The sequence below is a fragment of the Mastigoproctus giganteus genome, chromosome 7 (assembly GCF_048544385.1).
Source record: "Mastigoproctus giganteus isolate SK-2022 chromosome 7, ASM4854438v1, whole genome shotgun sequence".
NCBI lineage: Eukaryota > Metazoa > Arthropoda > Arachnida > Uropygi > Thelyphonidae > Mastigoproctus > Mastigoproctus giganteus.
The window spans coordinates 223612906-223640014 of NC_143581.1; the positions used below are offsets into that span (position 1 = coordinate 223612906).

General features: G+C 37.6%; 1 protein-coding gene across 1 annotated transcript in view; it reads right to left on the bottom strand.

The window, feature by feature from the left end:
- Positions 1–27109, bottom strand: part of LOC150083724 (calcium-activated potassium channel slowpoke-like) — a 668330-nt gene that overhangs the window by 99670 nt on the left and 541551 nt on the right. The window contains 1 exon segment of the mRNA XM_090378165.1: positions 2083–2307. Coding sequence (XP_090234291.1) covers positions 2083–2307 — 225 coding nt within the window.

The following is a 27109-nucleotide window of genomic DNA, read 5'->3' on the forward strand; positions in this document are numbered from 1 at the left end:
GTTCTTCTCACCTAATTCATTTAATTTCTTTAATAAAAAAAAATAAATAAAAAATTGTGCAACATTTGTTGCAACTAGCGCTTAATATCAATTTATTTTTCTCTACTTAGTACGACAATTCATAATTACTGCATAATTAATTAAAACAGTGCAGCAATTTTTCACAACTATTCAAAACTTTTCACTAAATTCACATAATTTCTTGAATTTCAAAATAGTGCAATGTTTGATATAACCAGTTCTTACAATCACCTTATTCTTTCCTTCCTTTAGACTTAACAATATCCAAAAGGATTTTGAAATGCCATTAAAATTGGCCTTTAAATGGTTGAGTTACTGGAATGTTTTATGTGTAGCTTTTCTCCTGCTTTTTCAATAAATTTTATCACATTCTGCCTATAAAATATTTACGTGGAGTGCAGTATTGTTTAATATGTTATTAGAACTAATGCGTCTTTTTAAAGAGCCTTGTTTATTCTATCCAGGTTCAAAACCATGAAGAATTATGGCAGTGAATTTTAGATGACTCTTACAGAATGTGCAACATACCTAGAATTTTCAAATGAGCATAGTAATCACTAATTTGACATTAGGAAAGCAAGAAAAAAGTTTTGACATTTTTATAAATTTTGTATTCATATATAATACATTTTGAATGTAATAATGGTACTGTTTACATCTATTCTTTCACTGGATATATAAAACTCAAACTTTTCTGACATGTTTAGTATGAACATTTTGTTTTCATTCTGCACCAAAATAGAACTTTTATGGGCTTTTATCACACTGTAGCCAAATTAGTTAATCTCAAGAAGATTGCCTAATTTGGCTACAGTGTGATAAAAGCCTAATTGTATTAATATTAGCCAATAGTGCAAGAAAGCCACAATCTTTTGCTACACTGGCAAAAAAAAAAAATAAATAAATAAATAAATAAAATAGATAAGAAAATACAAATTATGCAATTCCCTCCTTATGTAGGTAACTATCCGGTTGACCCCTGTCAGCCTCAACTAGCTGTGGAGGCAAGTTGTTCCAGTAATCAACGACTCGCTGGCTAAAACAAAACTTCCTATAATCTAGGCTAAATCTCTTCCTTGTAATTTGAAGTCACGGCCCCTTCATTAGGACACCACAGGGTTTCCTGACCCATGTGTTTATACTCATTATTCATCAATAGGACACACAGGCTTTCCTCGCCCACATGTTTACACTGCTCAGAAAGGCGCCTCTGTAGCCAGGTGAGCAGGAGCAGCAGTGCGTAGCACACGCTTCTTGATTAGACCGGGGTTCGAGCCCGTGACCACCAAATACAGAGGATGCAGAAAGGTCAGGGAATGACCACCGCACATCCCCGGAGCAATATGGCGTTAGTTGCTAATGCTCCTAAAAACCAAATAACAACAACTGCTCAAAAAACTTTATCTGCCTGTATTGTAACTACAGATCCCTTTCTTCCTCTACTGTTTTTAATTCAACCCCACCAAGTGTATAAGTTATTTTAGGGTTTGCTATTCCCCAAATATAAGACCTTCCAAAACACAGACAGACCTTAAGCATGGCAATTTACAGATGCCAAATATGTCTTAGCTGATTTTGCACATATTCAATGTATATGTTAGGATAGTATCCTTGGGATTGAATAGAGGCCTACGTATGCTACCACAATAACATTCAATATGTAATAGCATATACTGCTTACAATTTACTTTCAGTGGCTATTAACCAAAAAGGAAGAATTTTTTGACCCATGTATTATATGTTTATGTGGACATTTTGTTTTAGTTTTGCATCTAGAATTCACCCTAAAATTTATGAAACATATTTTACAAACATGTATATTTTACTTTTTTTTATACCCTTTTGGAAACAAATACATTAATAAATAGTGACTATCTATGTGGTTTCGAATGCAACTATTGTTTCAGATTTAGAAAGAAAATAAACAATTTCAACTTTCAATATAACTGTTTTGAAACCAAAAAATGAAGTTACAAACAATTCTCTTTGTGTTTCAGAAAACTAATTTATTTCTATAATTCTATTAGTTCAATAACTTGGAAGAATGAAGAAGATACTTACATTAAGCACAGATATTTTTGGCAAATTTTGCAGCATTTTCCATTCCCGACGGAGGTAATCAACATTACCTACAATCACCACATGCTTCAATTCATGGTAATGGAAATTACTTGCTCGAAGTGGCATAACCAAGTTGCGAAGTCCAATTAGAGGAGAATCTGGATCAGCGAACAAACACACGACAACATGACCATTTAACACAGTCATTGCTGCTTGGTTCCTATCCTATAAACAAAGATCAAAAATTATACATGATTTTCTCTGAAGTAGAAGTTAGTTTTGCAAGGACGTGCCAAACAGGGCTGCATTAATGCTTGATCAGCCTGGAGACTCAATGGAATACAACACTGCCATAGCTATTTTACAGAAGTCTGAAATAGAAAATTGTTTATGTTTTTATTTCATTTAAATTTTTTATACAATACCCACTGTTAAGTCTTGAGATAATGTATATCCATTGCTGAATGTGGTTATGTGGCGTGCTGTCTGTATTTTGCAATAAATAAAATCAACCATTTGGGTCATCCTTGCCCTTTATCAGACAACACACAAAAGAGGGATAAATTTAAATTGAGGAATGATAGTTGCAGGACAGATGTGCAGAAATTTACTTTCAGGCCAGAGGGTAGTTGGGACAAACTTCTATTTGGTGTTATAGCAGTAGATAGTTTGAATAAATTTAAAGAAGAAATTAAATAAATTATTAGAGGGAATGGACAAGTGATTTTTTTGGGCTGATGTGCTGTGGAAGCTTTCTTTCTTGCATCATTTGCCACTATTAATACTAATAATATACATGTGTATCGTGAAAGGAAGATCAACATGTGTGACCAGTAGACACACACACACACACACACACACACATGGAGGATAGGGGAAATCATGGAAGGGTAGTAAATAAAACTGTTATTATTATGCTCCAGTTTATCCCTGAGTTAAACGTTAGATATTCACTGTACCAAGTTACTGAAAGGAAAGTTAAATTACATTTAAATTAACAGTTGATCCAGAAAAAGAATTTTTATAAGGACTTTTCCAAAGAAAAGTAATTTCAGGGTTTTATTACTGTCATGTATGTAGAAAGGAATACATTCAAATATCTAAAAGCTAAGAGGAGTGGAATTTTTATAAACAATTTGGAATATAAAAGGAAACAAGAATTTTACAAGAAATATCTGGTTGCACATAATATTGAAAGCTTAAAGAAAAAAAAAAACATTAAAACAAAAACTTTTAAAAAAAGGCACATTTAGAATTTTTATATAGTTTTATTTTGAATGGCCAATATTTTTGATTCTATTAGTATAATAGAATTAAAATTATACTTAGATGGCAATGATGTTATTATATTATAGATTATATGTATGTAAATAGTCCTATTGGAACATGCAGTGTCCTGAAAAACAAGGTGCTGGGGATTTCAAGGCCTGCTAGGGGTCCTCATGAAACAAGCAAATACATATTCTGTGTTAGGATTGATAAGTGTAAAAATAGGTGTATGTACACTTGCGTGTACACTAATGCTAGGATCATAGAAAATAAATAAGATGAATTTGAAGTACTGGTCAAGTCATCAAAGGCAAACACTGTGGGGAAGTCAGAAACATGGTGTCACTCATGGATCTGATATGAAGGACACAGTGTTGACCTTCATATCAGTGATATCCAGCTCAGGACCCTGGGTGTGCCAAGCCAATACTCACCAGATGTGAGCCACTGGGGTATGGGTGGCCAGTACAATGTGGAATCAGTTTGAGTGACATAAGCACTGGAAAAACAAAAATAAGAGTAGGAGCGTGTTATAGGTCTAATAACTGTGATGAGAATGATGAGCACAACTGTACAGACATATAGAGTGGTACAGTGAATCAAAATATTTCTGAGTAGGCACCAAGTAAAGAAGCACCAGGAGAGCTCATGGTATCCTGTTAATAATTTATTGAACAATAGCCTGTAGAGATGGGGGTTATAATCGTACTGTATAAGGCAATTGTAAGACTGCACTTGGAATGCTGTGTCAAAGTACAAAGACCTCATCTAAAAAAAAAAAGATATTGAACTTTTTGAATGGTACAAAGACGGGCAACTCGCATGGTCAAATTGGCAAAAGGGCAACCATATGAGAAAGACTCCGATTGTGTGACCTAACAGAGCTTGACAACCAAGCTCTGAAGCTCACAACTTGGGCAACCTTGACTAAAGTTTATAAATCTCTAAGAGGAGTAAATAAAATGAATCAAGGTGAAATTTTCACTGTAATAAAGAATTCGGGAACTAGGGGTCATAAATTAAAGTTAGAGGGGAAGAAGCCTAGACTAGATTGTAGAGAGTTTTCTTTTAGTCAGCAGGATGTTGATTACTGGAACAAGTTGCCTCTGCAAGTAGCTAAGACTGACAGTTTGAAGAAATTCAAAGGTCAATGGATAGTTACCTAGGTGAAGAGGGAAACACAATTTGTATATTTTCTCATCTACTTTTTTACTACTTTGTTTTTGGATGGTGCAGCAAAAATTTGTGGTTTCTTTGCACTATATGGATAATACTCTCTCTCTCAGGGTAATTCAGAAATTTTTTTTTTGGCTGGTGCAGCATAAGCCTCAGGCTTCCTTGCACCGTATGGCTAATAATAATATCTTATAATGGAGGAGTTTAACTTTCCAGATATTGACCGGAACATGTGGGTTAGTCATTCATACAGTAGCAAGACTGTTCGTGAAAATTCACTGGATGCCTGTTTTTCTACATGAGCATGTTAGAGAGGCAATGAGAGAAAGCAATACTCTTGATCTAATTATCAGCAATTCTTCAAGCATTAAAAATCTGCAGATAAGGACCACTGGGTGGCAGGGTAATTAGGTGGGATTTACTTAAAGATGTAACTAGCGTCAAGGGCAAAGGGAAGGATTTTGCTTTCATAAAGGTAACTACAGTGGTCTCAGATGGTTTTTAAATTCTATGCAGCGGGACCAACTGTTAATGTTAACAACAGCAAATTCTAAATGGGAAGCATTTAGGGAAGTAATCACAGAAGCCACTAGGCTTTTTATACCAACGAAGAGATACTGATCTTGGCTTAGGTATAAATGAATGTCAGATGTACTGATAAGACTTGTGGCAGAGAATAAAAATGCATGGGATACATATAAATTAACAGATGATACACCAGCCTAGAGCAGATATAAACTACTCTGATCAAGTCACAAAGGAGGTTATGCAAGTGAAGGCAGATTATGAGAAGGCTCTGGCAAAGAATTCTTTCCTTATGTAACCACTAGAAGGAAGAGGGAGGAATCACATTGGTCCACTAGATGTGAATGGTTTAACTTTTAATGATCCTGTTCAGGTTTCTGACAGAGTGAAGAAGTATTTTGCATCTACATTTAACATGAAGAGTTTTTTAGGGATGGGGAAGCCAGAAGTTTATCAAACTCTGACAGGGAGCTAAAATATTTTGTGATGATTGAGAAGTGGAAGAGAAACAGTTGAAGTTGAACATAAAAAAAGCTGCCCGGTGGGATCTATCTGATTAGTATTAGTAGTGTCAAATGATGCAAGAAAAAAAGCTTATACAGCATCAGCTAAAAAAAAAAAAAAAACCATTCCCATTTCACCTATCCATCCCCTCCAACAGTTTATCTATCTCTTCCTTGAATTTATTCTGGCTGTCCACTTCCATAATATCAGGCTGAAGTTTATTCTAGCAGTCAACCACCCGTTGGCCAAAGACAAACTCACACACATCTATTCTGCAACTATCCTTCCTCAATTTGAATTTATCCCCCTCGTGTGTGTGTAGACTGAGCAAGAGGAAGAATAACATCAGCATTGAGCCTGCTCGATATATTTAAAATTTATACTGATTATATTGTGTATATATTGAAGAAGGCAAGGAAGGTGGCATTCAAAAGTTTAACCGTAATTATGAGATCAACCTTGTATTCAGGGAAATTCCTATGGTCAGGATATGTGCAAATTTTTCTCCAATTCACAAAGGGGATCAAAGGGTGACATGAGTAATTACAAGCAAGTAATTACAAGTTAGCTTAACTTCTATTCCAGAGAAAATAATGGAGTTGCTAGTTAAATAAGTTTGTTGTTTGTTTGTTTATTTGGTTTTTAGGAGCATTAGCATCTAAGGCAATATTGCTCCGGGGATATGTGGTGGTCATTCCTTGACCTTTCTGCATCCTCCATATTTGGTGGTCACGGGCTGGAACCCCAGTCTAATCAAGAAGCGTGTGCTATGCACTGCTGCTCCTGCCCACCTGGCTACAGAGATGGCCAGTTAAATATGTAATGCAGGACCACCTAGACAGAAATGCAGTAATACAGCAATCAGTGTGGCTGCTATATTATTGTAAGGGATGGTCTTGTCTAATTTGATTGCATAATATGCACAAACAAAGGAACTGGATGCAAGTAGACAATGTCCAAAAATAATTTTGACTGTATATTTCGATTTCAGGAAAGCTTTTGATACTATTGCACATAAAATACTGTCACATATAAAGGGATAGCTGAGTGGGAGAGAGAGAGAGATCAATGGGTATGGCTGTTCATTGACCATTGTCATTAGTAGAGTTTACATGATTCAGTGATGGATTCATTGTTGTTTTCTGTGTTCATTAATAATACTGATAAAGGCAATATCAGGTTCAATGCTTAAGTTTTTAGATGACCACCAGGGTAGTGTTCACAAGATCTAGATATGCATGATACTATATATGGGTGGCAGTAATTCCAAATTAATATACGAACTGTGTAGTACAACACTCAGGTTAGTGGAGAATAAAAGAGACCAGGAAGGATATTGGTGAGTCATATCTGAATATCTTTGAGCAGTGCAGACAGCTCATTGATTTTTGTTGCTGGTATAAAGGTATTTGGCTAGCAGGAATAAGGAGGTGATTATCCTGTTGTATAGGCAGTGAATGAAAGCCTCACTCTAGGAAAGGTATGGCTCTTTCAGGTGCAATGAAGAGCAGAGATTAGCAAGGAGAACAAAAGGATGCTCTTACCGGAAAAGGAATTAGCTCTGCACTTTGCAGTGTCTGCACCTCATTCAGATCTGCAAGGAGATCTGATTGAGGAATTAATGGGATTGAGTAGGCTCAATGCTGATAGAAACCCTCCTCTTTCTCGGACTACACACACACACACACACACACACACACACACACACACACACACACACACACACACACACACACACACACACACACACACACACACACACACACACACACGATGGGACATAAATTCAAACTGAGGAAGGATGGTTGCAGGATTGATGTGAATACATCTGCCTTCAGGACAGCTATTCGTTGAAATAACTTCCATCTGGCATTGTAGAAATAGGTAATTTGAATAAATTCAAGGAAGAAATAACTAGAGAAAGAATTAGAGGGCGTGGGCAGCTGATATGGGATTTTTTTTTTTTCTCTTTGCCAATGCCGCATAAGCTTGCTTTGTTGCATCATTTCCACTACTAATACTAAAAATAAATCATCATTTTTTTTTTCAGAAAAAAATATAGACTGCATTATTATTGACTTTCACAATTTAGATGAAAGGCAAGAGTACTCTGAACTTGTGTTTGGAAAAAGGGGAAACTCAGAGACTAGCAAAAATAGGACAAAGTTTCTATAAATACCTTTTCTTTTAATTTAAGATTAAAAGAAGCATATAAAGGGAAATCTATCCTATCCATAATAATATTATACGCCATGAATATTTAGCTTGCTCGATTGCAGGTACCAAGTTTGCAGACACTGAAACTTGTGGAACTGAAGCTGTTTTTTGGTAAGTGCACCCTTTAGTCCCCATTGCTAATCTTGATAATCTTCTCTGCATCTTTTCTAAAGTGAGGCATCTAGATCTGTATGCAATACTCAAGATGTGGCCAAGCCATAGCCTTATATAATAGTATAATCACCCCCTTATCCCTGCTCACAAAATTCCCGTGTATCATTGACAAAAACCCTAGCTACAATAAAAAATATCTTTCGATTGATTATTTCATACAGCTCTTTTAGCTTTAGAATAAAGAAACAGTCTTTAATAGTCGTTTTTTTTTTTTTTTTTTTTTCAGAACTATTAAAGAAGCAGAAAAATTTCACATTTTCATAATTTATAGTAAACAATAATATACATAAACATGTGAAAATTATATTCCTATTAAACATGACATATCTTTCTATAGTTACAAGGTGTGGTTATTAAATAATGAGACTATTGCAATAAAATATATATAATGAAATATTTCATACCTTATAAGTTATCTCCTTCAAAATCTCATTCAAAATAATTGTCCTGGGCTTGCACACACTGTTCCATGCATTTCTTACAAGCACAGAAACATTTCTGGAAGTCATCTTCTGTAAGCCCTTTTAACAATTTGGTTGTTTTTTTCTGAATATTTTCAGTGGGCTGAAAATAGGTTCTCTTAAGTACACTTTTCAGTTCAGGGAAGAGAAAAAGGTCACAAGGGGCTAGGTCTCTGGCAAATAGGGTGCATGTTCACAGACAGGAATTTGTTTTTTAGCCAGAAACCGGCAAAGAGAGAACATATTGTGTGCCGGGGCATTGCCTTAATGGAGCATTCAACCATTCTTCCATGATTCAGGTCTCTTCTTTTGAATTTTTTCATGCAGCCTTGTCAGAACTTCAATGTAGTATGTTTGATTGATAATCTGATTTGGTAAGACATATTCAGCCATAACGATTCCTTTAATATTGTCAACTGCTGTGCCTTTATTTCAAAATATGCCCATTTTTGCTTTTCTATGATCTGGGGGATTGTTTTTTTCTTCCATTGCACTGACTGTCTTTTATTTTCTGGGTCATACTGGAACAGCTAACTTTCATCACAAGTAATTATAGTACTTAGAAAGCTGGCTCTTCTTCAATTATTTTCAAAACATCTTCACAAAATTGAAGTCTTCTCATATTCTTTGCTCTTCATTCAAAAATTTTGGCACCAGCTTGGCACACACTTTTCTCATGCCTAAATTTTCAGTTAGATGGTTCATTGTCCATATTGAGTTCTGATGCAACTATTCTAATGCTTAAACGATGATCACTTCTAATAACTGTCCTTACTCAGTCCACATTTTCATCAGATTTCATGGATACTAGATGCCCTGGTTATTCATCATCTTCCACATTCTCTTTTCTTCCATCTAAAAATCTTTTATGCTAGTCAAACATACAAGCTCTTAACAAAGTATCTTCCCCATAAACTTTGATGTAACAACTCAACTTTCAGCTGGTATTTTATTTGGTTCTGTTAAAATTTGTGGTTTATTCATTGTTCGATTCTTTTTTCTGTCATTCTTCTGGCAAACTGCAAAAACTCAAGGTAATGAAAACCTGTCTCACTGCAAAGCAAATGAGCATGTTGGAATGCGATGCAGATAATCAGGAAAAGGTTCAAGGTCAACTGCTGTGCCTTTATTTCACAAGTGCCACTAGGTACGTAGTGACTGTGTGCAATCTTATTATTTAATAGCCATATCTTGTATATCTGTAACATATCAAGTTATCTCATAGAAACAACCCAGGGATTCAAAGTAAAAATGTTTTTAAAATGAAATTTTTACTTCAGAAATCAAAACAAAGATATGTTTGCTTAAAATCAACCCCTTCAAATACACAAAATCATGCTGCCTTTAATAATGCTGGCCTACATGATTTTCACTTCCACTAATATATCAGTTGTTGAATATAATTTTTATGCACAGATTTTGAAAATAATTCAGAAAATTCCACATCACATCACAATTTCTATATATATATATATATATATATATATATATATATACAGATTTTTTCTGTTTACCCATGATAGGATAAAGAAACAAATACAAAATGGTATACTTAACTACAATATAGAGAAATAGATATCACATTGATCTGTTGCATTACCTGTAAATAACAATGACTGGATATGCCCATAGATAACAGTAATGTTGTGGGGGGGGTTTAACATGAAAAACCTTGTTTGTATGCCTACCACCCCTCTCTCTCTCTCTCTCTCTCTCTCTCTCTCTCTCTCTCTCTCAGTAATGGAAAGAGAGTTGTTGTGTGACTACATGTAGTTTATCTGTGTATCTATTGCATACTATTTGTTTCTTCTGTGTTGCCATTGTATTATTATTAAAATGTTTAAGCAGGACATAACAATATGCCTGAATCACCCTGACAATTTCTGCTATATGTGTGGCAGTTTATACTAAAAACTCACAGGAAGAAAATTTACAATATTATTAGACGTGCATATTCTTTGTATTTGAGTAGTCAAGATTGCATGATTAGTGATTAGGACACAACTTCAACTCCACATATCTGTTCCATTACCAGCACTATGAATTTGAGGATCTGGCTAACTGGGAAAATTGAAAGTACTGTACAGTATTCATTTTTGCTGTTCCTATGGTGTGGTAAGAAATTTGAAACCACACTGATTTCTATTTCTGCATGACAAATACATCAGAGATGTGCAGAAAAAGCTAGCACAGTATGAAATATCCAAACATATTATCTATAATAAGATCTGTTCCTTCACATAGTGAACACATGCCAATACCAGATACTGGTAAAATTATGAATTTATTTTTCAATAGAAATATAATAGTGATAGAATTTTGTTTTTTTTTAATCAGCAGTTCAGTTTCCTATAAAATCTACAATATTCTTTGAATGTGCAAAAACATGTTTTGGACTAGTGTAATTAGAATTAGCATTAGTAGCAACAAATGATTGAAGAAAGCAAGCTTACACAGCATCAGCCAAAAAACACTTCTCACATCCACCGTCCATCACCTTCAATAGTTTGTCTAGTTCTTTGTCGATTTTATTCAAACTACACACTTTCAACAACAACAGATTAGTATCAGTATTAGTAGTGGCATCTGATACAAGAAAGCAAGCTTATGAAGCATCAGCCAAAAAGGAGAAAATTTCACCTGCAGATCCCCTATAATAATTTTTTCAAGTTCCTCCTTTAATTTATTCAAATTACCCACTTCCACAACAACAGATGGAAGTTTGTTTTCAACAACCAACCAGCAAAAGGTAAACCTCTGCATATCTATCTTCCAACCATCCTTCCTTTATTTAAATTTATACCCCCTCATGTGTATAGTACATCAGACAAGAAGAAGAATGCCCTTAGCATTGAGCTTGCTCAATCCATTTAAAACCTTAAACATCTCAATCAGATCACTTTGCAGATGCCAGGTCTCCAGATGCTGCAATTTACAGTACCAAAGCCTTTCCTTTGTTCTACCTACCAATCTCATTGCCCTTCTCTTCCAGCAGATCTACATACTTCCTAAAATGAGGTCTTCAGACCTGTATGCAGAACTGAAGATGTGGCCTAACTAATGCATACACAATGGGATAATCGGCTGGATATTCCTGCTAGCAAAATTCCTGTTTATCATGTACAAAAGTCCCTGACCTTCTTGGCAGCCTGTCTGCATTGCTCAGAGAACTTCATATCTGACTGTACAATTACCCCACTTTTTTTCATTTTCCACTACTCTGAGTGTAGCACCACACAACTGATTTCAAATGGTGTTACCCATATGCAGTACCTTGCAATTGTCAATGTTAAACTTCAACTGCCACTTCTCAACCCATCTGCCTAATATTTCTAGATCTTCTTGCAGTAGCATACTCTGATTACTGTGATTAACTACACTGCCAACCATCAAATCATCTGCAGATTTAGACATCAGCTTGATATTCCTTCATCAATATCAGTAATAAATATATAAAACAACAATTGGCTCAGTAGAGAACACTGGAGGACTCCATTAATAATATTAATGAAAGAAGAGTGCCTGTTGATAACCAATCTCTGCTAATAATAAAAAATAAATTCTATGCAGTGGGACCAAATGATGATGTTAACAACAGCAAATTCTAAATGAGAAGCATTCAGGGAAGTAATCATAGAAGCCATTCTGTCTTCTTCCACTCAACCATCCCTTTATCCATAGCACCAACTTGCCTTTAATACCACACTGTTCCAATTTTACAGCAGTCTTTTTTGTACAACAGTATCAAAAGCTTTATGAAATTATAAGTATATGATGTCAAAATTATTTTTGCATCCAGTTACTTTGATAATCCATCATAGTATTTAATCAGATTGGTCAGAGAAGACTGTCCCTTAACAAATCCATGCTGTGACTGAAGTATAACTGCATTAATGTCTAGATGGTCTTGTATTAAAAACAAGACCATCTAGACATTAGATGGTCTTCTTTAACCAGTGATTCCATTATTTTCCTCAGAACAGCAGTTAAGCTAACAGGTCTGTAATTGCTCGTGTCACCTTTTGATCCCACTTTGTGAATTGGGGATACATTTGCACATCTCCAGTCCATAGACAGAAACTTTATTGGAATTGAATGATGCCCTCAGAATTATCCAGGTGACTTTTTTATGTTTATGTTCAACAATTTTCACTTTCCTCTCAGTTATCACAAAATCATTTAGAATTTCATAAACTTCTGACATCCCCTGAATTTTGAGTTGGTCACTCACACAATAGCAAGGCTTTTGTGGATTTATTGGATCGCTGTTTTCTACAGAAGCATGTTAGAGAGGCAACAAAAGGAAGAAATATTCTTGAAGTGATTATTGTCAGTGATTCTTCATGCAGTGTGAATCTGCAGGTAATAGACCTGCTGAGTGGCAGGGATTACAGTGTATTGATGTGGAATTTACTCTGAGATATAACTACTGTCAAGGGTAGAAGAAGGAATTTTGCTTTCATAAGGGAGAAAACAGTGATCCCACAGGTTTTTAAATTCTATGCAGTGGGACCAAATGATGATGTTAACAACAGCAAATTCTAAATGAGAAGCATTCAAGGAAGTAATCATAGAAGCCACTCAGCTTTTCATACCAACTAAATACTGTTCGAGGCTTGGACCTAAATGGGTGTCAGATGAACTGATGAGATTTGTGGCAGAGAAGAAAAATGCATGGGATGCAATTAAATTATCAAGTGATACAGAAGCCTATGATAGATATAAATTAGTCTGTATACAAGTCACAAAGGAGGTTAGGCAACTAAGGCAGATTACAAGAAGTCTCCAGAAAAAATGGAAAGGCATCTTTATTTACATTAACAGTAGAAGGAAGGAGTTGAATCACATTGGTCTACTTGATATTGATGGTTTAACTGTTGATGATCCTGGTCAGATTGCTAAGAAACTGAATAGGCATTTTGCATCCACATTCATACATGAGGAAATTTTGAGGGAAGAGGATGACAGAAGTTTATCAAACTCTAACAGGGTGCTAAATGATTTTTTGATAACTGCAAGGAAAGTGGAAGAGTTGTTGAAGCTAAACATAAGGCATAAACATAAACTTGGGATAAATGGAATCTATCTAATTATGTTAAGGAAGGCGGCAAAGGAGATAAGCAAACCCTTAGATTTATGAGTGCATCTTTGGATTCAGGGGCAGTATCTCTAGACCGGAGGTGTGTGAATGTAATCCCAATTCACAAAGGGTGACATGACTAATTCCAGAACTGTTAGTTTAACCTCTGTTCCAGGAAAAATAATGGAGACACTAGTAAAAGAAGTACTGCAGAATCATCTAAACAAGTCTGCAATTATACTGTAGTCACAGCATGGATTTGTGAAGGGGGTGATCTTGGCTGACCTATCTGATTGGATATGATGATGCAGTAACAAAGGAACTTAATGAAAAAATAATTTTGATATCATATACTTGGATTTCAGGAAAGCTTTTGATACTGTTGCACCTAAAAGAGTTCAGAATAAACTGAAGCTGTCTGGCATTAGGGGCAGGTTATTGTTGAGGATGGTTGAGTGGAAGAAGATAGAGTGGTTATTAATGGACACTGCTCCTTGTGGACTAATGTTATTAGTGGAGTCCTCTTGGGTTTAATTCTAGACCCTACTGTTGTTTTCTGTATTTATTAATGATATTGATGAAGATGTATCAGGTTTAATGTCTAAATTTGCAGCTGATACAAGTGTTGACAGGGTGATTATTGAGAGTAATCAAGGTAAATTACTGCAACAAGACCTAGAACAATTGGGCAGAGGGGCTGAGAAATGGCAAGTGAAGTTCAACATTGACAAATGCAAGATACTGCTGAGGAGTAGCAGTAATCTCTGTGGTGCCACATTCGGAGTAGGTTAAAAATGAAAAAGACTTTGGGAGTAACTGTGCAGTCAGATATGAAGTTCTGCAAGCAATGCAGACAGGCTGCCGGGACAGCTCATGGGGTTTTGTTAGTAAACGATATACAGGAACTCTGCTAGCAGGATAGGTATGTGATTGTCCCATTGCACAAGGCATTGGTTAGGCAGCATCTTGATTAGTGCATACAGGTCTGGTGGTTTGCCTATATTTTAGAAGGCTGTAGGTAAGCTGGGATGGGTGAAAAGAAGGGCAATGAGAAGGGGAACAAAAGGGTGATCTTACCAAGAAAAGTTTCAGTTCTTGAAACTGCAGAACCTGCAAGGCAATCTGAGTGAGGTGTTTACGGGTTTGAATGAATTGAGTAAGCTCAGTGCTGATGGAATCCTTCGTCTTGCTCAGACTACATACATGATGAGGGGGCATAATTTCAAATCGAGGAAGGATGGTTGCAGGATGTGTGAAAGTTTTCCTTGAGCCAACAAAAGAGCTCCTTTTTCTGTCTTTAGGTTGCAGTGGTCATATTGTACGGATATGAGATTTATTCAAAGAAATAACTACTGTAAATTGTAAAAGGAAGGGATTTTATTTTTCCTTAGATTATTTTTTAAATTCTTTTCAGTGGAAGCAACTAATAAATGCCAAATGGGAAGTGTTTACAGATGTCCTCATAAAGTCCACTAAATGTTTTATACCAGCGAAGATATATTGTTCAATATTTAGACTAAAATGGATGTCATATGAGTCGATGAGACTAGTGGCAAAAAAGAAAAATATATGGGATGATTATAAATTATTGGTGGATACACAGTCCTATAGTAAGTATAAACTAGTCTGTAATTGACTTACTTGGAGTAGTAGTAGTAGTGGTGGCATGTGATGCAAGAAAGCAAGTGTATGAGCTTATGCAGCATCAGCCAAAAAAAAAAAAAAAAAAAAAAAAATCACACCATTCCCTCCAAATACCTGTCCAGTTCCTCCTTAAATTTATTTAACCTATCGACTTCCACAACGACATATGGAAGTTTGTTCCAGCAATTAACCACTCGCTGGCTAAAGGCAAATTTCCGCAAATCTATTCTAAATCTGTCTTTTCTTAATTTGAATCTATGCCCCCTCAGGTGCTTAATCTGAACAAGTGGAAGGATCCCATCCGAATTCAGCGTGCTCAACCCATTCAAGGCCTTATACACCTCAATCAGATCACCGTGCAGGTGCCTAGTCTCCAGCCACTGCAATTTGCAGAACTTAAGCCTCTCTTGGTAAGAGGATCCCTTCATTCCCCTCACCAATCTTGTTGCCCTTCTCTGTACACGTTCAAGCAAATCTACATCCTTCCTAAAATGAGGCCTCCAGACCTGTATGCAGTACTCAAGGCATGGCCTTATACAGAGGGACAATCACCTCCTTTTCCCTGCTAGCAAAATTCCTAAATATCATTGACAAAACCCCCATGACCTGCCCTGGCAGCCTGTCTGCATTGCTCAGAAAACTTCATATCTGACTGCACAATTACTCCCAGGTCTTTTTCATTTTCTACCACCTTAAGTGTAGTACCACACAGTTGGTACGTTTCTCTGGGGTTACTTCTACCCATATGCAGTACTTTGCATTTGTCAAGGTTAAACTTCAGTTGCCACTTCTTAGCCCATCTTCCCAAATTATCTAGTTCTTGTTGCAGTAACACACTACCATTACTGTCATTAACAACCCTACCAACCTTTGTATCATCTGCAAACTTCGACACTAAGCCTGATATACCTTCATCAATATCATTGATAAATATACATAACAACAGTGGACCCAACACCGAACCCTGTGGGACTCCACTAATAACATTAGTCCACGAAGAGCAGCACCCATTAATTACCACCCTCTGTCTTCTCCCACTCAACCATCCTTTTATCCATTGTAGCAACTTACCCTTAATACAATTCTGCTCCAATTTGTACAATAATCTTCCATGCGCAACAGTGTCAAAAGCTTTCCTGAAATCCAAATATGTGATATCAAAATTATTTTTTGCATCCAGTTCCTTTGTAACCACATCATAATATCCTATCAAATTTGTCAGACAAGACTTTTCCTTAACAAGCCCATGCTGTGTCTGAATTATTGCTGCAGCCTTGTCTAGATGATCCTGCAATGCATCTTTAACCAGTGACTCCATTATTTTACCCGGAACAGAAGTTAAACTAACTGGTCTGTAATTACTCGTGTCACCCTTTGATCCCCCCTTTGTGAATTGGGGATACATTTACACATCTCCAGTCCGCTGGGACCTCCCCTGAGTCCAAGGATGCTCAGGGGAGGCAAGCTAAGGCAGATTGTGAGAAATCTTTGAGAATGTAAGAAAATTAGCAAGGAAAACTTTTTGTACTAGAAGGAAAACTTTGAATCAGATTGGTCCACTGGATATAGGTGGTATAACTATTGATGATGCTGCATAGATTTTTGATAAATGGAATTGGAATAAATATTTGTATCTACATTAAGAAGTTTTTAGAAATAGTGTTAGCAGAAGGCTATCTAATATGGATTGGAATAACTGATTTTGTAATAATAAAAATAAAGGTAGAAGTGAAACCGTTCCATCTAAAAGTGAGCAAAGCACTAGGGTTGATGGAATCTATCCACTTATAAAACTGCTGCAAAAGAGGTAGTTACACCTTTGGGCATATTAATGAAAGACATCTTAGATTTAGAATTCCTTACAGATTATAGATATATTTTTCCTGTTCCCAAGGGTGGTTCAAAGGGTGAAGTGGGTTAGTACTATAACCCAAAAGTCTGACCTCTGTGCCAGGGAAAGTAATGCAGTCAATATGTAAAGGGAATGCAATCTTGATAGGATTGAAGCATCACAACATGGGTTTCTTAAATGCTCCCTCACGTGAATAATCTGAGCAAGAGGAAGAATGCCATCTAAACTGGGTCTGCTCAATACATTCGAAGCCTTAAACACCTCAATCAGATTACCTCGCTGGTGCCCAGTTGTAGTCGAGTGGTCAGGAGCAGGAGTGCAGTCGAATGCACTCCTTGAGTGGACTGGGGTTCAAGCCTGTGACTGCTAAATACAATTAACGTTTGTACTGATTGATTTATTGTAAACTCCACCAACCTGGTGGTTGTGCTGAAGTATAAACAAGAACAAGAACTTAGTCTGCAGCTGCTAAAGTTTGCCTTTAGCCAGTGGGTGATTGACTGCTGGAACAAACTTCCATCCATTGTTGTGGACGTGGATAGCTTAAATAAATTCAAGGAAGAACAAGATAAACTGTTGGAAGGAATGGAAATATGAAATGGGAATTTTTTTGTTTGTTTTTTGTTTTTTTTTTGCTGATACTGTGTAGGCTTGCTCTCTTGCATCATTTGCCACTACTAATACTAATACTAAACTTGCATGGCGAGATCAGCAAAAAAGGGCAGCTATATGAGGAAAGACTTTGATTATGTGGGCTACATAGCTTGGCAACCGGGCACCTTAGAAATAACTTGACTGAGGTTTATAAGGCCCTGAAAAAGGTTAATAAAATGAATGAAGGCAAAATTTTCACTGTTATAAAGAACTGGCTAATGGGGGGAAACCCTGGGGTCCGACAATCAACAAATGAATACTATAAAGAACTAGGGTTGTTGTTGTTATTTGGTTTTTAGGAGCATTAGCAACTAAAATTTGCTCTGGAGATATGCGGTGGTCATTCCCTGACCTTTCCTGACGCCTCTGTAGCCAGGCAGGCAGGAACAGCAGTGTGTAGCACATGCTTCTTGATTAGACCGGGGTTCGAGCCTGTGACCACCAAATATGATGGATGCGGAAAGGTCAGGGAATAACCACTGCATATCCCCGGAGCAATATGGCCTTAGTTGCTAATGCTCCTAAAAAACAAATAACAAACAAACAAACCTGACCTTTCTGCATCCTCCATATTTGGTGGTCACGGGCTCAAACCCCAGTCTAATCACTGCTGTTCCTACCCACCTGGCTACGGAGGCGCCAAGAACTAGGGGCCATACATTCAAACTACAGGGGAAGATGTATAGACTAGATTGTAGGAAGTTTTCTTTTAGCCAGTGGGTTGTTGATTAGTGGAACAAGTTTCCTCTGCAGGTAGTTGAGGCTGACAGTTTGAAGAAATTCAAAGCTCAACTGGATAGCTACCTATGTGAGCAGGGAAGTGCGTAATTGGTATTTTCTTATTTGCCTTTCTTTTTGGCCAGGGCAGCAAAAGCCTGTGGCTTCCTTGCACTACATGGTTAAAACTAATACTGATACCCTTGACAACAATTACAGCTTTAATAAATCCCATATCAGTGTCTGGTTACTCTCACTTAGTGGGTCTTTTATCTGCAGATTCTTAATATGTGAAGAATCACTGCTGATAATCAGATCAGGCGTATTCTTAATACATGATGAGTCACTGCTGATGACCATATCAAGGATACTGCTATCTCTTTGCCACTCTTAACATACTGGTGAAGAAAAATAGTCATCCAAAAAATCAGGAAATGTTTTTATACTAAGCAAGCTGCCAATGAGTTTCAATCTACATCTGAAAAGTTAAAATCCCCCCTTAAGAATTCTGATCTGATGACCAATTCCATTTGTCTGTATAGTTGTTGATTATAGTCTTCATAATGATTTAGAATCCAGCAGACTCCCTACTCTCATCTTTCTTTATACAGGGCTTATGTCACAGCAGACTGAATCAACTGACCTGTGTTTATAGGCTGTAACATTTCAGCACCTATGTGCTTCTTAACCAAAAGAATAATTTCTCCCCTCCCCAACCATGGTGTTGTATTTTCTGTACACGTTATAAGTTGATAGCCTACATAAATTTAAGGCTGAGCTGGACAGGTACTTGGAACGAACGGAGGGGTGAAATGGGAGCGTTTTTTTTTTTTTGGCTGATGCTGCATAAGCTTGCTTTCTTGCATCATACTAATGCTAATGCTAAAGTACCATATTCAAATTCTCTATCACTGTGATACCATGTGTCTGTTATTAGCATTAGTAGAGGCATAGGATACAAGAAAGCAAGCTTATGCAGCATCAGCCAAAAAAAAAAAAAAACTTCCACTTCACCCCTCCATTCATTCGAAATACCTGTCCAGCTGAGCCTTAAATTTATTTAGGCTATCAACTTCCACAACAAGGGATGGAAGTCTGTTCCACCAACCAACTACCTGCTGGCTAAAGGCAAATTTCCGCACATCTATCCTACATCTGTCTTTCCTCAATTTGAATTTATGCCCTCTCAGGTGATTATTCTGAGCAAGAGGCAGAATCCCATCAGCATTGAGTATGCTCAAACCATTCAAGGCTTTATACACCTCTATCAGATCACCTCACCGGTGCCTAGTCTGCAGACACTGTAATTTGCAAAACTTAAGCCTTTCTTTGTAAGAGCAACCCTTTGTTCCATTCACTAATCTTGTTGCCCTTCTCTGTACTCGTTCCAGCAGCTCTACATCCTTCTTGAAATGAGGCCTCCGGACCTGTATACAGTACTCAAGGTGTGGCCTGACCATTGCCTTATACGAGAGAATAATCACCTCCTTATCCCGGCTAGAAAAATTCCTGTATATCATTGATAAGACACCATGAGCTACTCTTGCAGCCCATCTGCACTGCTCAGAGAACTTCATATCTGCCTGCACAATTACCCCCAGGTCCTTTTCATTCTCTACCACTGTCAGTGTAGTACCACAGAGTTGATACGTTGCTCTGGGGTTGCTGTTTCCCATATGTAGTACTTTACATTTGTCAATGTTAAACTTCATTTGCCACCTCTCAACCCATCTGCTCAACCTTTCCAGATCCTGTTGCAGCAGCATAGCGTCAGTAGTGTCCTTAACAACCCTGCCAACCTTTGTATCGTCTACAAAAGTTGTAGACGATACAAAAGTTATGCCTACAACTTTGCATAATGACTTAACTATGCCTCAAACTGATCAAATTTATTTAATATGTTCTTTGCATTAGTGTATAAGCACAGAAATGTGTGCATCTTTTTGATTTTAGCAACTCCTACACAGTCCATTTGAACTCACAGCAGACCTTGTGATCTTCCACACCTCGTGTGCTAGATTTCCATGTTGCTGCATGTTCCAAAAGAAGCACTGCAAGAATAAATTTTGTCTTTGGTTGTGGCTATGAGTGAACGATTAATTTGTGTAATCTCCCCCTCCCCAACTAGCAATTTTCTAACCCATTTGACACTAACTTGATAGCATCAGAAAATATTTTTGCAAACCTTCCATTTAAGTGTATCACATCCCAGTAAAAAAAGTCATCCTGTAAACAAGTACATACTGTGTTGAGAAAAATTGAAACCTACAAGACTTGCACAATCTTTTCATAGCAGAACTATTTGAGAAAGCTTTCATCATGTTCTCACATGTATTTTTTTATTAGTGGTTTTAAATTATTAGCAGTGGCATGTGTGTAGTCAGGTCTGCATACATGCCACCTCTAACAATTTATCTAGTTCTTCCTTGAATTTATTCAAACTAACCACTGCATAACACCAGATGAAAGCCTGTTCCAACAAGAACTACGGTCTGGCTGAAAACAAATTTACACACATCTAACTTGCAATCATCCTTCCTCTATTTAAATTTATGCTCCCCTTATGTGTGTGTTGTCTGAGCAAGAGTGTTTTCATGCATTAAGAATTTACAGATAAAGGAACCACTAGGTGGCAGTGATCACAGAGTACTGAGGTAGGATGTACTTAAAGATGTAACTACCAACGGGGGTAAAGGGAAGGGTTTTTGATTTCGTAAAGGTGAATACATGGTCTCAGATAGTTTTTAAATTCTATACAGTGAAACCAATTGATGAAATTACCAACAGAAAATTCTAAATGGGAAGCATTCAAGGAATTAAAGTTTTTAAGCTACTAGGATTTTCATATGAACTAAGAAATACCGTTCAAGGTTTAAGCCTAAATGGATGTCAGATGAACTAATGAGACTTGTGGCAGAGAAGAAAAATGCATGGGACGCATATAAATTATCAGGTGATGCGGAAGCCTATAGAAGTTATAAGCTAGTCTGGAATCAAGTCACAAAGGAGGTTAGGTAAGTGAAGGCAGATTATGAGAAATCTTTGGAAAAGGATGAAAGAAAAACAGCAAAGGCTAATTTAGCATTAGCATCAGTAGAGGCATATGATGAAAGAAAGCAAGCTTATGCAGCATCAGCCAAAAAAAAAAATAAAAAAATAAAAACACGCTCCCATTTCACCCCTCCGTTCGTTCCAAGTACCTGTCCAGCTCAGTCTTAAATTTATTTAGGTTATCAACTTCCACAACAAAGGATGGAAGTCTGTTCCACCAACCAACCATCCGCTGGCTAAAGACAAACTTCTGCACATCTATCCTATATCTGTCTTTTCTCAATTTGAATTTATGCCCTCTCAAATGATTATTCTGAGCAAGAGGAAGAATTCCATCAGCATTGAGCATGCTCAAACCATTCAAGGCTTTATACACACACCTCAATCAGATCACCTTGCAGGTGCCTAGTCTCCAGACACTGTAATTTGCAAAATTTAAGCCTTTCTTCGTAAGATCAACCCTTTGTTCCCTTCCTTAATCTTGTTGCCCTTCTCTGTACTCGTTCCAACAGCTCTACATCTTGCTTAAGATGAGGCTTCCAGACTTGTATACAGTACTCAAGGTGTGGCCTGACCATTGCCTTATATAAGGGGATAATCATTTCCTTATCCCTGCTAGAAAAATTCCTGTATATCATTGACAAGACACTATGAGCTACTCTTGCAGACCATCTGCACTGCTCAGAAAACTTCATATCTGCCTGCACAATTACCCCCAGGTCCTTTTTGTTCTCTACCACTGTCAGTGTAGTACTACAGAGTTGATACGTCACTCTGGGGTTGATGCTTCCCATATGTAATACTTTACATTTGTCAATGTTAAACTTCATTTGCCACCTCTCAGCCCATCTGCTCAACTTTTCTAGATCCTGTTGCAGCAGCATACTGTCATTAGTCTCCTTAACAACCCTGCCAACCTTCATATTGTCTGCAAACTTGAACATTAAGCTTGGTATACCATCATCAATATCATTTATAAATACAGAAAACAATGGACCCAATACTGAACCCTGAGGGACTCCACTAATAACATTAGTCCATGATGAGCAGTGTCCATTGATTACCACTCCCTGTCTTCTCCCACTCAACCATCCCTTTATCCATAACAGCAATTTGCCTCCAATGCCACACTGCTCCAATTTGTGCAGCAGTCTTCCATGTGCAACAGTATCAAAAGCAAAGTACTGCATATGGGTAGAAGTAACCCCAGAGAAACGTACCAACTGTGTGGTACTACACTTAAGGTGGTAGAAAATGAAAAAGACCTGGGAGTAATTGTGCAGGCAGATATGAAGTTTTCTGAGCAGTGCAGACAGGCTGCCAGGGCAGGTCATGGGGTTTTGTCAATGATATATAGGAATTTTGCTAGCAGGGAAAAGGAGGTGATTATCTCTCTGTATAAGGCAATGGTCAGGCCATGCCTTGAGTACTGCGTACAGGTCTGGACGCCTCATTTTAGGAAGGATGTAGATTTACTTGAGCGTGTACAGAGAAGGGCAACAAGATTGGTGAGGGGAATTAAGGGATCCTCTTATCAAGAGAGGCTTAAGTTCTGCAAATTGCAGTGGCTGGAGACTAGGCACCTGCGCGGTGATCTGATTGAGGCCTTGAATGGGTTGAGCACGCTGAATTCTGATGGGATCCTTCCACTTGTTCAGATTACGAACCTAAGGGGGCATAAATTCAAATTAAGAAAAGACAGATGTAGAATAGATGTGTGGAAATTTTCCTTTAGCCAGCGGGTGGTTAATTGCTGGAACAAACTTCCATCTGTCGTTGTGGAAGTTGATAGGTTGAATAAATTTAAGGAGGAACTGGACAGGCATTTGGAGGGAATGGTGTGATTTTTTTTTTTTTTGGCTGATGCTGCATAAGCTCATACATTTGCTTTCTTGCATCACATGCCACTACTACTACTACTACTACTACTACTACTTTCTAAGATCCAAATATATGATATCAAAGTTATTGCCTGCATCCAGTTCCTTTGTGACCACATCAGAGTATCCAATCAAATTGGTCAGGCAAGACTTTCCCTTAAAAGACCATGCTGTGGCCAAGCTATAACTGAAGTCGTGTCTAGATGATCCTGCAGTGCTTCTTTAACTAGGGCCTCCATTAATTTTCCTGGAACAGAAGTTAAACTAACAGGTCTATAATTACTTGTGTTGCCCTTTGATCCTACTTTGTGAACTGGGGTCACATTTGCACAACTCCAGTCCATGGGTACCTCCCCTGAGTCCAAAGAAGCTCTCATAATTATGGCTAAGGGTTTGCTTACTTCCTTTGCTGCCTACTTTAATATAACTGGATAGATCGCATCCACCCCCAGTGCCTTTTTTATGTTTACCTTCAACAATTTCTCCTCCACTTTCCTCTCAGTTAGTACAAAATGCTCATCGTGGACTAATGTTATTAGTGGAGTCCCTCAGGGTTCAGTATTGGGTCCATTGTTGTTTTCTGTATTTATAAATGATATTGATGATGGTATATCAAACTTAACGTCCAAAATATATATTTACTTATATAAACCCTAGAAGGAATGGTATGAATCAGATTAGTGCACTTGATATCGATGGTTCAACTGTTAATGATCCAGCTCAGATAGCTGACAAACTGAATGAGTATTTTGCATCTACATTCACACATGAGGAATTCAGTAGGAAGTGAAGGACAGAAGGTTATTAAACTCTAATAGAAAGCTAAATGATTTTGTAATAGCTGACAGCAAAGTAGAGGAGAAATCGTTGAAGTTAAACATAAGAAAGGCACCGGGGGTGGATGGGATCCAGCTCAGATAGCTGACAAACTGAATGAGTATTTTGCATCTACATGAGGAATTCAGTAGGAAAGTGGAGGACAGAAGCTTATTAAACTCTAACAGAGAGCTAAATGATTTTGTAATAACTGAGAGCAAAGTAGAGGAGAAATTGTTGAAGTTAAACATAAGAAAGGCACCGGGGTGGATGAGATCTATCCAGTTATATTAAAGGAGGCAGAAAAGGAAGTAAGCAAACCCTTAGTCATAATTATGAGAGAATCCTTGGACAGGGAAGGTCCCCATGCACAGGAGATGTGCAAATGCATATCCAATTCACAAAGGGTAGGATTAAATTGCAACACAAGTAATTACAGGCTTGTCAGTTTAACTTCTGTTTGGGAAAAAATAATAGGGTCTGGTTAAAGAAGCATTGCAAGATCATGTAGACAAGACTGCAGTAATAATTCAAACAAAGCATTCAAACCACATCATACTATACAATCAAATTGGTCTTATCAGACCAATTTGATTGTATAGTATGATGTGGTCACAAAGGAACTGGATGCAAATCATTATTTTCATATCATATACTTGGATTTCAGGAAAGCTTTTGATGCTGTTGCACATGGAAGACTACTCTATAAATTGGAGCAGTATGGCATTAAGGGTAAGTTGCTACAATGGATAAAAGGATGGTTGAGTGGGAGAAGATAGAGAGTGGTAATCAATGGGCCCAACACTGAACCCTGGGGGTTCAGTGTTGGGCCCATTGTTGTTTTGTATATTTATAAATGATATTGATGAAGGTATATCAGGCTTATGTCCAAGTTTCAGATGATACAAAGGTTGGCAGACTTGCAGTAGCATACTGTTAATGACAGTATGCTACTGCAACAGGATCTAGAAAAGTTGGGCAGATGGGCTGCTACATGGCAACTGAAGTTTAACATCGATAAACGCAAAGTACTGCATATGGATAGCAGTAACCCCAGAGAAATGTACCAACTGTGTGGTACTATGCTCAGGTGGTAGAGAATGAAAAAGATCTGGGGGTAATTGTGCAGTCAGATGTGAATTTTTCTGAATAGTCCAGACAGGCTGTCAGAGCAGATCATAGGGTCTTGTCAATGATATACAGGAATTTTGCTAGTAGGGATAAGGACGTGATTATCCTTTTGTATAAGGCAATGATCAGGCCACACCTCGAGCACTGCATACAGGTATGGAGGCGTCATTTTAGGAAGGATGTAGAGTTGCTAGAACATGTATAGTGAAGGGTTACAAGGTTGGTGAGGAGAACAAAGGGATTCTCTTACCAAGAAAGGCTTAATTTCTGCAAATTGAAGCATCTGGAGACTAGGCACCTGTGAGGTGATCTGATTGAGGTGTATGAGGCCTTGAATGGTTTGAGCAGGCTCAGTACGGATGGGATTATTCCTTTTGCTCAGATTATGAACCTGAAGAGGCATAAATTCAAATTGAGGAAAGACAGTTGTAGAATAGATGTGGAGAAATTTGCCTTTAGCCAGAGGGTAGTTCATTGCTGGAACAAACTTCTGTCTCTCATTCTGGAAGTTGGTAGCTTTAATAAATTCAAGGAAGAACTGAACAAACTTTAAAGTGAATGGATGGGTGTAATGGGAAGTTTTTTTTTTTTTTTTTTTTTTTTGGCGGATGCTGTATAAACTTGCTTTCTTGCATCATATGCCTCTACTAATGCTAATACTAAAAGAGTACGGATAGCATCAGCATTTAGCTTACTCAATATCCAGTCTTAAATACCACAATCATATCTCCTTGCAAGTGCCTAGTTTCCGAAGATGCAATTTTCAGAACTAAAGTTTATCTTGGTAAGAGAACCCTTTTGTTCCTCTCCTCATTATCCTCGTTGCTCTTCTGTGCACCCATCCCAACAGATCCACATCCTTCCTAAAATGAAGCATCCAGACTTATATGCAGTACTGAACATGTGGTTTTGCCATAGCAGAATTACCTTATATTCCGTACTGGCAAAATTCCTATATATCACTGAAAAAGCTCCATGAGCTATCCTACTCAGAGAACTTCATGCCTGTTTTGTTTGTTTGTTATTTGGTTTTTAGGAGCATTAGCAACTAAGGCCATATTGCTCCGGGATATGCGGTGGTCATTCCCTGACCTTTCCGCATCCTCTGTATTTGGTGGTGACGGGCTCGAACCCCGGTCTAATCAAGAAGCGTGTGCTACGCACTGCTGCTCCTTCCCACCTGGCTACGGAGGCGCCTCTTCATGCCTAATTGCACAGTTTCTCCCAGATCTTTTTCATTCTCAAATACCCTAAGTGTGGTATCACACAGTTTGTGGCGCCTCAGTAGCCAGGTGGGCAGGAGCAGCAGTATGTAGCACACGCTTCTTGATTAGACGGTGGTTCGAGCCCATGACCACCAAATATGGAGGATGCGGAAAGGTCAGGGAATGACCACCGCATATCCCCGGAGCAATATGGCCTTAGTTGCTAATGCTCCTAAAAACTAAAACAACAATAACAACAACACAGTTTGTATGTTAATCTGTGTTGCATAGCTGCTACCCATATGCAGTATCTTGCATTTGTAAATGTTAAACTTCAATTGTCACTTCTCAGCCTATCTGCCTAATTTTTTTTTGATCTTGTGCAGTAGCACACCCTGACTACTATTATTAACCATCTTTCCAACCTTTGTATTATCTGCAAACTTAGACGTAGCCTGATATGCCTTCATCAATATCATTAATAAATATTAGAAACAACGATGGCCTAGCATTGAACTCTGGGGGACTGCCACTAATAAGTAAATACAGTGGACTCCCACTTTAGTATATTAATCCATTCCAGAGACACCATCGTATCATGAAAATATCATAATGTGAACCCAATAATACATTGTTTTTTGGTAATTCGTTCCAAGTCCTAGGAAGTTGAA